General features: G+C 39.3%; 1 protein-coding gene across 2 annotated transcripts in view; it reads right to left on the bottom strand.

Moving 5' to 3' along the window:
- ADGRA3 (adhesion G protein-coupled receptor A3) overlaps positions 1–12238 on the bottom strand; it is a 114774-nt gene that overhangs the window by 52059 nt on the left and 50477 nt on the right. For both annotated transcript variants that reach the window (XM_039541104.1, XM_039541105.1), the window contains exons 4-8: positions 12014–12085; positions 10921–10992; positions 7049–7209; positions 5092–5305; positions 2825–2989 (exon numbers count right to left, since the gene is read on the bottom strand). In XM_039541104.1, coding sequence (XP_039397038.1) covers positions 2825–2989; positions 5092–5305; positions 7049–7209; positions 10921–10992; positions 12014–12085 — 684 coding nt within the window. The remainder of the gene's footprint in view (positions 1–2824; positions 2990–5091; positions 5306–7048; positions 7210–10920; positions 10993–12013; positions 12086–12238) is intronic.

The raw sequence follows: 12238 nt of genomic DNA, 5'->3' as shown, positions 1-12238 counted from the left end.
GTGGTGCGGGGAGGGAGAGGTACATAGAAGCTCTTTTTGGCCCCCTTCGGGGTGAGCGCACATGGCCAGGGTAGGCCACACAGTGCATGTCGGTTGGAGAATGGCATAATTGATCGAAAGGGTCACTCTGGCCGATACTGATGCATGCAAGATGTCCTGCACCTCCCTCCAATGGGATCTGAAGAACAATTGTTAGTCTCCTGAAATTGACAGTAGTCATCTGGGGGAAAAGGAGGGCACTGATGACACAGCTTCGTCTGGGGACAACGAGGGGAACCTCTCCAGATCCGCTGGCACTGTAGGAGCCGGGCTGACTGGCATATTGTCCAGCCCCGGTTCCGGACATCTACTCAACAAAGGATGGGGCAGTGAGACTGAGGATTCCTTCCAGGTTGAGTGAGATGGTTCTGAAGGCGAATATTAGGGCCACAACTCCAATCTGGCCAACCTGGTTGATCCTGCAGTTATTGCAGCAACGCTCCCATCCCCAGACACGGAAACAGCCGAAACTGCTGAAACAGCGCCATAAAGTCCTTAATCCTATAAAAATGACCATGAACACTAAAATTACTACAAAAATCAGTAAAATCCTAACTATGTACAAGAATAAAAACAGTTTTCCTAGAAAGTTTGGAAAGCGCATCACCAACAAGAGAAAAGCAGAAGCTCCGGCTTGGATCAAGCGATGGTGAGAAGGAACTCAAGACATGGTCGGTCTGCCCCGCACTTTATCACCTTGGGCGAAACCATGAGGCAATGCAAGGGCGGAGGCGTGGACCATCAGACACTCCAGCTCCGGGTGCATGGTGCATGTGCATAACCCTCAGTGGAATACAACAGGGACAATCACTTCAAGGAGAACCTGAGAAGACCCTTTCTACAAGCTTACACAGGGATGGTCGCAGTATCGCCAGAGTGCAAGTGTATTAGAGTAAGCCTTTCAACTACAAAATAATTTAATTTTAAAAAGGGAAGTCTTGAGATTTAAAATCAATCCAAAAGGTAGAAAGTCAGATACATTAGATATCATGGGTGAAATCTGGTTCCACTGAAGTTGATGGCAAAACTCCCACTGTCTTCAACAGAATCCAAAATTTCATCCCAAAATGGATTAATGAGGCTAACTAAGAGTATTTCCTCATACTTATATACCAGAGGTTTGATTCCTATCAGCGTTCACTTCGCACTCTCTGTCAGTAGCTGGCCCCAAGCCGGGGAAGCTAATGATCCAACCAGCAGACCAGATTCGGTGATGAATCCTGCTGAAAAATATAAGGTCTTTTAGATCAGAGGTTCTCTAACTGGAGAGCGTGCCTTGGGGGATGCTGAATATATTTGGGGCCTTTAGGGAGGAAGGGGAAAAAAGAAAAAAAAACAAAAAAAACCCCTTACTGTGCACATTTTACCCACAGTAACGAATAACCAGCAAAACGGATTCCTCTAGACATATCAGGTCCTCATATGGCATGGTGCATTTGACTCTAGATGGCACCATGCATTTTGATGGATTTCTGTTAAGCTTGCATAGCATTATACAAAGTCATTGCCATCTATACATTAATCAGTTTGCTACAATGTGGTGTGCACATTTAATTGAAGATAGAAGGGGATCAATAACTGTCTCAAGCATTCAACCCAGGATGGAATTGCTCTGCTCCAAAAAGCACTATTACTCTAACAACAACAGTGTGACGCAAATAAGCAGTATCTCACTTAAAATTCACAGAACTGTATAACTGAATGGCTCTGTATAACTGAATGCTTTACTGTTTTTAATATTTAATGAGTTGCCGTTTTTTTAATCTCTATACGTACTTATGTGGTGGGAGAGTAAACTACTACAGACAAAAAGATGGGGGACATGATCAAATAAGTCTGAGAACCACCGTTTTTGAATGCCTATAAAGAAGTTAGATACAAGCTACAAAGTGCTCCAACTTAGTGATGGGGGGTGGGATAATAGGAAAGAGGTTTACAAAAGAAAAACAATACCAGGAAGTACCTTCTAAGCCAGCACAAGTAAATGAATCATAAGAGAGATTGCTCTTTTTCATAAGAAAAACGGCTATAAATGTAAGAAAACTAACACCAATAGAAGAGAGACATGCTAACAACATTTTGTTTCTCACTGGGAACTACTGCAGTAAGGCGCAAAAGAGAAGTTAGAAAAAGAATTACCTTACATATAGGGAATCTAACTGTGATAGCTGGCACCTCCAGAAGTAATGTGTTGTTAGAGTGACCAGCAGCAAAGAGATCAGAAAAGGGAAAACAGGTGAAAAGATACATAAGTAAAGAATAAAAACAATAACCAACACAATGGAAAACTAGAGCAGCCACCGGCTGTACAAACAATTCTAAAGAGGAGATGGCACTCATTACAATTATTGTACTATTTTAAAGGACCAGATATTTCATAGTACTGCTGTAGTGATTTCATATATGGAAGACAATGAAAAACTTGGAAGTAAAATACTAATATTGAAGAAATACCCTGCACTAGACTGTGTTCCAAGTTTAAGTTACAAGCCACCTCAAAAACTCTGTTCAGCTATGTTTACATATTTAGAATATCATACTTTACTGTCAATTTCTTTTCTAAAGGATTCCTGCAATATGGGTTAAAAGGCACCCATATTTCACAATATCACTGCTTACATTTCTGTCGGCCATATTCTAATTTAGTATAATTAGAAACGTGAGAACTCATTATATCTTATGCAGGAGCACACACCAGTAAGGTGCCTTTCAGCATAACCTCCTAATTGAAAAGCAGAATCAAACAGACAACACTTCTTCATGAAACAAATTTGCTGTCACCAACCTGAAATCTCCTTTATTGTTGACAACCCTCTCTGGAAGGCAATACTGTGCAGAGCTCTCTAACACCACAATGTCTACAGCTCTTGTATTATTCCCACGTCTGGTTTGCACATGACAACCCCAGTTGCCAGTGGATCCAGCTTGAATATTTGCGATAGTCAAGGCGCTATGAAGACAAAAAAAAATTATTGAACTTCAGCAAAATGTATAAAAAGCATTTATTAAAAGATTAACAGTGCTCAGAAAGACCATAGAAGAAGCAGCTCAGTAATGTGTCTGTGAAGGCCTTACAAAAACTGGGGACCAACTACCCATGATCCCAAGAACTAGTAATTAACTGTAGCAGAGATCTAATAAGTCATGTAATCCATCACCCTATGAAGGCAGAACTGTTTGCTATAGTTACAGACAGGCAAAACTGAGTTTTAAGTTAGTTGGAAGCCATACAAAAATTCAAAAAGAAAATTTTGGTTTGAGTTGATCTGAATACAAAAATTGCAAAAAAAATGTAGTGAGTAGAAAATATCTGTTTTGGGTCTAACAAACTGACTGAGGAGGGGAGGTCGTAGTCTCATAAAAGACGGTTACTTACCTGTATTGTAACTGTTGTCCCTCAAGGTGTGGGTGCAGATGTGTTTTCCACTCAGATGTGCGTTCACTCAGTGCACCAAAGCCAGAGAACTTTGCCTAACGTTACTTATGGGGTAGTGCTCACTATTTAAGAGCAGAGCTACCCTGACTGCTGCGTCCCCGTCCCCCCCACAGTTCCTTTGTATTGAATGTCAAAAATAGAGACTCTGATGCAAAGGACGAAAGATGGGTCATGGAATACACATCTGTAGTCACATCTTGAAGACCACCACTTACAATACAGGCAGTGTCTTTTCTTCTTCAAGGGTTTGCAGAAGTATATTCCACGCAGGTGACTGACAAGCAGCACTCAAGAGCTGGGAATCAAAGTCTACTTAAAAATGTCTGCAGCAGGACCACCTTCTCAAAACTTTGCATCTGACCTAGACACAGCAGAAATTGCATAGTGACCGGTAAAAAAAAGTATGCATAGAGACCAGGTAGCAGGCCTGCAAGTGTCCAAAACTGAAATATCACTGAGGCATGCTATCAACGTTGCTTTGGCCCTCATCGAATGCGCCCGCAGTCTCTGTGGAGGCATGATTGGAGCTACTCCATATGCTGATGTAATACAGGAAGTTTACTGGGAGTTCCTTTGAGACCTTTTCCACTCTGCTTAACCAGAACACCTTGTCCAGTTCTAGGAGAACACTTCCTCCAGTTCTCTGGGATCCAAAAATTACAATCCAACTCCAGATTTTGTCACTGTGGTTCCTTTATTTGGCATACAGCAAAGCTATGCTTAGTTGATCAGACTCAAGTATATGGGGTGGGTTTTGGGCATACCACACACCCAAAGTTACACAGAAAACCTCTTCCTTTATATACATCTACATATTACATTGCATCAGACATTTTGGGATTGGTTTGGTTACTCTGAAGGAACCAATCCCTGTGCAGCATGCCCTGTCCATGCATTGTTCATGCTCAATCTGCTATTTATCTCATCATTCCTAATTTATCTTATCCATTGTTAATAAATGGTTTCATGGGTGTTCTCTCAGGCCTTAATTAACCAGGGGAGGGGCTGGAGGCACAGAGCATGAGCACTGCTCTGAGAAACACCACTAGGCAGAGTTCTCTGGCTTTGATGCCCTGGGTATGCACATATCTGAGTGGAATATACATCTGCAACCACTCAAAGAAAACCATTTAGCCCAGTGGTGAGACATGGGACATGGGAGACGTGGGTTCAACTCCCCCCATCCCATGAGTGTAGAAGGGATTTGAACTTGCATTTCCCTTACTACATAAGAGCGTGCTATAGGCACTGGTATGTGGGAAATTCTGGTGTGGGTCTCAATCTCTCCTGTTGAAGCTGTATAAATAATTAAATGGTCATTGGAGCAGAGACTTGAACTTCAGTGCCTTAACCACCAGGTTATATAGGGTCAGTCACACTCTCTCTGGCCCAATGATTATCCACTGTCATAATGACTATGAATTGCCATTATGTAATACTGTTCGACAGAGGGCATTTCTTCCAAACCCTCACTATTGTAGTTTATACAGTCACATCAATAAGAACTGAGAAGAGGCTATTTGCCACCAACTACTTTACTAAGCAATATGAACCAAGATGTACGTGGAGCAGGTGGGGGGGCTACTCTACGCAGATGTTTTTCACAAGGAATTTACCTTGCAATCAATGAGCAATTATGAATTATGTTCTTTTCAACAAAAATACCCTGAGATTCATCAGTTTCAACAATCTTCCCATCCTGGTACCATAACACTTGCATGTCTTGATCAATATATGAAGCCATGCATTGGAAGGGCAGACTGTCTCCTTCAAAGACAACCTGACGATGGGATGGAGTCATGTAGAAAGATGGTAATTCAAGAGGAGGTTCTAGAATCCAAGAGACCAAAAAAAAAAAATCAACAAAACTTCAAATTTAAAAATATAGTTAGATACTATGCTTTATACACCCACTCTGACCAAAAAAACCTTAATTTTAATATTCATGAAAAGAAGAAATATGTTTTTTTCTTTATAATATAGTTTGATATAATCAGATCTCTCTCTCAGCTGGCTTTTTTAAAAAAAAAGCTTGGAAGGATTTAAATAAACTGTATTTCATAATGATTCACATCTTCAATTGACCTCGAGTGGGCTAACTGTATCTTTCAAAAACTGTATTCAGTCAGTTTAATGAATTACAGAAGCTGTTTGCCAGCCTAGTTCCAGAAAAAAAAAAGCAATACAAATAAAACAATTCTGTGCATTTATTTCTTTTACAAATATTGAGCAACATTCAAAATTCCAAGTGATATATGTTAATATGTTTAAGATTTACAGATAGGTAAATTTAGGCAATTTTCTCAAGATCCCAGAGTGAACTGGTATCACAGCTACAAACAGAGACCCATGCTGCATGAACTTTACAATCACTGATTGACATGAAAGTAGTATACTTGGTTTACACTGAGAGCTTCATATTCTTGATAACTCCCAGTTTTGACAACAGAATGAGAAGTAATCCTCATAATAGGACATTTGTATGCAGTTCTCAACATATGATTCAGAGAAGTTAGTCCTGAATTAGAGTAGTGAACTGTACCAAAAGCAGGTGGGATTTACTAAAAGTTTAATACTTAAAGAGAGCATAAATAACATGATTTATGTAGCCCTCTCAAGACTCACATAACCACTGGAACTATCTAGATTAGGAAAATAGGTAGTGTTGGAAAACATGCTACCTAAATGTGTCTTTTAAACTTGACTTTACACCTATTGTAGACACAATCAAATACCTTTAAAGTGTCTTAGCTGGCCATGATCAATTTCAGCTGCACAGTCCCACTCAATTCAGCTTTGAGTGTGCCTGCATAGCTATGTTAGGGGAATGTAAGAGTCTTCTCTGAGCCTGATGGGCACTACTTCTAGGGGTTTCAGTGACCCATCCACTTGATTCTTCTTGTTCTTCCTCTTTAAGGATCATCTGGGGGAAGATCTAGGAATGCTAACAAACTCCTCAATATTCTTTTAAAAAACTGCTAAAGAAAGTTTCTCCTGAGTTTCCTTCTCTGTGCATCTAGCTCTGAGCCAGACAACTGACCCAGCAAAGCAGCAGGTTTCTTCTGATTTTCTTCTCTTGGATTTTACTGTTTCATTTCAGGACATCTCAGATTTCTTATTTGTCTCTTTTATGGATTGACTGGTCTCCAAGAAAGATAAGGAGGAAGGTGAATAGGAGAATCTCTTTCTCCTTTTAACTATTAGGGCTTTAGACTTGGAGGGTTTTGCATAACTCAGACCTAAGCAGTCTGACAGAAAAAACCTGGAGGACAAATCCACCAGTTCTCTATTTTTCATGTAAGAAGTCAAGTTTAACTGCTGTTTTTGAGAGGATTGCTCCTCCAAAGGTAAGATCAGGGGCCTAGATAACAACTCTCTCTCTCTGATACCAGAAGCAGCAAGGCAGTCTGAAGACTATTGTAAATCTGTGGACCAGCTTAGTAGAAGATCACTATAAACACTACATAGAAGTGCCAAATTGAAGGAAAGCAGAAAAAATAAAGGATTAGCTACTCACACTAAATAAACCCAGTATGCATTAATTATTAAGTGTCATTTATCCAGAATTCTTACCACATGTTAGAAGCTCCTGCTTAACTGATGTTACTAGTTGTCCTTGCAATGACTTGGGGTAAGCACATTTAGTTTCACGCACTGTTATATTTCTTTCCTTTAACCACTGATGTAGCCACAAAATGTTACAGTCACATAGAAGATAATCAGTCTGAAATTCTCTGTAACATGCAAAAGACAGATAATCACAAGAATACATGTAATATTCAGTTTTTTATGTTTACCCTCTATTAGTTTTAGAATGCCTATAACAATTTGCTACAAATTTCCTATAAAATCATATAAATGTAGAACTGGAAGGGACTTTAAGTGGTCATCTAATAACACACCCCATCCGTGCTGAGGCAGGATTAAGTATGCCTAGACCATGAAAGTCAAAAAGTGTCAGTAATAGCAGAAGTTAAAAATATTGCACTATATTGTACCATGTTTAAAAAACAGTTTCTAGCTTATTATTCAGCAGTGATTTAAACTAAAGTCATTTATTTGTGCAGTAACTCACCAAATGTGAGGGTTTCATGCCATGAATTGGATCCATGTCAATATTGCCTGGACACAAACTTTTAACTAGAAGAGTTTTCCTGCTTTTCTTCCTCCTGGGGTTCCTGTTCTGAATCTAAGGAGAACACTTTGTATTTCCTTCTCTTAAATCTGCCCCTCCCTAGAGAATTGGCATCTGAAGAGACAAGAGGAAGGACTCCTGTGCCTGCACCCAAGTTTAGTATTCTGGCATACCACAGCCTTTTTTAGGGATGCTTTTTTTTTCCCCCTCTCTCTTTTTTTTTTTTTTTCTTTCTTTTCCCTGTGAGGACTTGGGGAAGAAAAGGTGCCCAATGACCATGGAGATTAGTCCCTGTACGTCCTTCCCATTTTCCTTTTCTTGTTTGCCTGAATGAATGCTCACCATGAGATGGGAGAACAGATGGGGATCTGCTAACTGAGGGGCAGCAATCTGATTCCCTGTACCTGATCTTTCTTATGCCCAGAATTGAATGCTTTTCCTGCATCTCTTGAGAGGGAAGCTTTGACTGAATCTATACAGAGGTGGCCAACCCTGGAGAAAAATTACGATGCCAGATCTGGGTCATCTGGTAAATTTCAGGATTTGGCCCTTTTCTGACCTCAGTGCTCTACTGAGTGCTGGCAGTAACTCAAAACCTGCTGGAGGAATCACACCCCTTGCCCTAGAAGGGCAAGGAATACCCTGGAGCTGAGCTCACAGCAACCTGCTGGGGAAATCCCTAAAAAGGAGGAAGGAGGGAGTTCTGTGTTGCCTGCACCCTTAAGTTCTTCTCCTGAGTCCACCTGAGTACTCTTCTGCCTCAAGCACTATTGAGGAAGGGCAATGAATGATCGGCATGGACAAGGGTTGCAGCTGTGCTCCTGCATACCACTGCCCAAGGCAGGGAGTTTGTCTCATTGCTCTGATGGGCTCTTTTGTACATTTTCCTCCTCCCTTTGCCACACGATAGACTGAAAAATGTACCAGGGGTCCTGTGCTTCTACTGGTGTGGGTCTAGATATCCCACTCCTGGCTTGGGAGAGGGATTCCATGAAGGACCCTGCCTGAGTTGACTTCTCTGAGATGTGCATGGCTCCTAACTCACAGAAGACACAGCAATCCCCATGCAGGCATTCATTCCACAAGTGGGGTAGAGAAAACAACATGTCTGTGTTTTCCCCTTCTTCTTGCCCTTCTCCGTGCTTCACTCTGTGATGATGTTGGGGGGGGGGGGGAAGAAATCAGGAGGGGGGCACTGATGGTGCCTCAGCAGTAGGAAAGAACTACACACTTACATCCCCAGGACCAGAAACAGTTACAGAATGCAAATTTATGTCCAAAATATTTTTATTTATATATATAATTTTTATATCTATATACACACACACAAAATAAATGAATTATTTTGGCCATATATTTACATTCTGTAGCTGTGTTTCTGGTCCTGGGGATGTAAGTGTGTAGTACTGTGTGCAAGTACGTATGTGTACACACACACACACACACACACACACACACACACAGAAACGAAAGAGCTCACAAACTTTCCTGAAGGCATGAAGGCAATGAACAACTATCAGGTACAGCTGACCATGGCCTCTCCTATCAGTGTCTGACGGGTCTGGTTTTGCCTAACTAGCTATACACTGCTTGAGCCAGAGCCAGAGCCAAAGCCAGGTTTAACAGATATATGGACCTTGTAGACAAAAAAGAATTTGTAATAACTTCTTTGGCAGAGGGAGTACAGTAACTCTGGTGCTTACATGAGCAAATTCATGGGCACAACAACAGTTTAATTGAATAATACTATCCACTTGACTGAGGTTTATTTAGTAGAGAAGCAAGAGAAAAAAAATCTATAATGGTATAAGGTTAAGATACAGATTAAAAACAAATTTTATGCAGTGGTCACTCAAATGTGTTGCCTGCTTCTCTCATTACAGGCTACTACTCATTACTCATGCAACCACGTGTGGGTTTTTTTTTTCCTCCATTAAAAGAAACCCCAGTAACTTTGCTATGATTAAAATAGTCCTTTTCCACATAATTTCAGATTTTAATTGATTCATAAAATCCCCTCATTGTATGTATAACATAACACTTCCTGGTACAAAGACATCCAAATCCCCATTAAAACAGTCTGCTACAGTCAGGAAACAATAATTTAGATATCTAAATATAGTCTCAAAAAAGGGCCCCTCAGTCTGAACTGATTTGTTTTTCATCTTTGTTAAAAATCTCTACTTCATGTGTATTTTATTATTTCACCAGTAACAGCAAACAGTGCCCAGAAGATTATGCAAGCCAAGGCACAAACACTTAACATTGAAACAATATATATTCCTAACTGGGGCGTTCTGATACAAGCCTTTCAGTCTTTATTAACAGGAATTCCTAGGGACACATTTTAAATACTAATATTGATATCCAGGATGTTGTCGCAGGCTCATTAAGTTCTTAAACAGACTCATGCTCTTCAGGACAGGGACCATTTTTATTAGTACAGTGCTGAGAGTATTGTTAGAGCTCAAGAAATAAACTATGAATAATAATCAGACTTGAAAGGAGGCACTATCTGCCTTGGATAAGGAGAGAGTTAACTTCATGACCAGCGCCAGCACCTTGAGAATCTGCAAGACTCCTGATATGGCAGCCCAGCCTATATAGCTGTCATAGAATATACCAACTTAACAGTCAGGTTGTGATGAAGTAATTCATCCACTTTCTACATACACAGTATCACAATAAGGAACTAAGGACTGCTAAAGGAGTGAAGAGAAAAAACAGATTGAGATTGAGACACATTCATTTTTATATCCAACAGTCACACTTTTTGTTCTTGGAGAACTGTAAACTCTTGGCGAGTATCTTTCTTCATTTATAAAAGACGACAAAACTTTCTTTAATACAAAATAATAATTGGCATATGTAGGGTGGAATTTTCAAAAGTTCTCAATGATAGCCTAACTCTGATCCCACTGACTTCAAAACAGACAAGACCTAGGCAAAGATTGAGTGCTTTTGAAAATTACATCCAGTGTACTTTTCATCTTCAAACTATGTCTAACCCTTGTATCATTTCCTCATGCAAAATTCTGCACCTATATCAATCAAAGCCTACTCAGAAATATACAGTTGTAATATGTTTAATAAACAAAACAAAATCTAAATTGCCAATATCTAATTGGGATAGCATTGAATGTGTAGTTCTGTCAAAATAAAAAATATTGTTTGCTTTAATTTAGTTGCTTTGCACTCAAAAAAAGTCTACTGAAGCTCCCCATGTTTACCCTTTTAAACTGGTTTTTAAAATTGCTGAAAAACTTATCTAAGGTCAGACAAATTAAAACCAAAATTAATATTTACTTACAAAGACTTTAGTGAGTTAAGATGATCAAGAGTTCCTTGCGTTAGTGCAGAAAACAAATTCCCTGAAAGATTTCTAGGACATAAAATGGCAATAATTACATTGTTTTATACTTAAGCAATGCATTTGACACTAAGTTATGTAATTAAACACAAATTTCCTCTTTCAAAATGTGTTTTCTTATTTCTTAAAAGTAATTATGAATTGCCAATCATCAAAAGAGGACATGGGTGCAATCTTTAAAACATTAGACATCACAACGTAAGCCTGATGGCCCACCTAGAGAACCCTAACACTCAAATGTTCCCCCATTCTTCTCTTTTATTTGAAAGTATTATGAGTCTGAGAATAAATTAGTCAGCTCAAATATTTCATTTTTGTTTAAAATGAGAATTATGTTGAAATATACACCCGAAAAAAGCATATTTAAATTTTATTTCAAAGTTGGCAAATAATCAGTGTTACCAGAAAGGTAGTGCAAGAAAACAACCTGCTTAGATATCCCATTTAAATAAATAAATAAATAAAAACACATCATAGATTTTCTCATAGGTGGCTCATCTGCAAGTGCTGCAGAGACATCAAGCAAGGGGAGTGGGGCAAAGGGAATGTTCTGTGTCTGTGGAATACAACCCTTTTTGCCAACTAAAAAAAACCCAACCCCCCTCCCTGCCAAACCTTCAATGTGTCCCAAGGACATCTCATCAAGTCCTCCGCAAGGAGGATAGTCACCTTGATGCTCTGTGATAAAGGACAAAAGTTAAGAGATAATGAAATGCTGAAATAGTCTTTTAGGGAAAATACGTATTATAGACAAGTACCCCTTTTTCTTCTTTCCTATATTTTCCAAGAATGCAAAACTAGGGGAGGCAGCAGCAGACAGGGCATGGGACTGGTTCTATTCTTTATTCTCCCATTGACTAGCCAACTGGGCGACTGTAGGCAACGCAATGTAACCACTATGGCCTTTATCTAGAGAAGCATTTAAGCTTGTGCTCAACTTTAAGCATTAGTAGTCCTGCTGAAATAAAAAAGAAAGGTTGAATTAAATGAGAATTATAAATTCTCAAAACATGTACAACAGAATTATACTTACAGTCTAACAAGATTTATGAGTCCTCTAAATATATCTGCATTCAGGCAGCCTATTTTGTTGTTACTTAAGTCTCTACAAGGAGAAAGCAAAACAAATATTAATAGCTTCATTTCATCATACAATACATATACACTACAAAAAAGGTACTTAACTGAATAATGGGTCATGCTAAACATAGTCTTCATGAAGTTGACTAGGTGCTGAACTCCTTTAAAAGGCTTTTAT

The sequence above is a fragment of the Mauremys reevesii genome, linkage group 5 (assembly GCF_016161935.1).
Source record: "Mauremys reevesii isolate NIE-2019 linkage group 5, ASM1616193v1, whole genome shotgun sequence".
In the NCBI taxonomy this organism is placed as follows: domain Eukaryota; kingdom Metazoa; phylum Chordata; order Testudines; family Geoemydidae; genus Mauremys; species Mauremys reevesii.
Note: the sequence above shows the minus strand (reverse complement) of the source record. Positions and strands in the feature narration are given on the sequence as shown.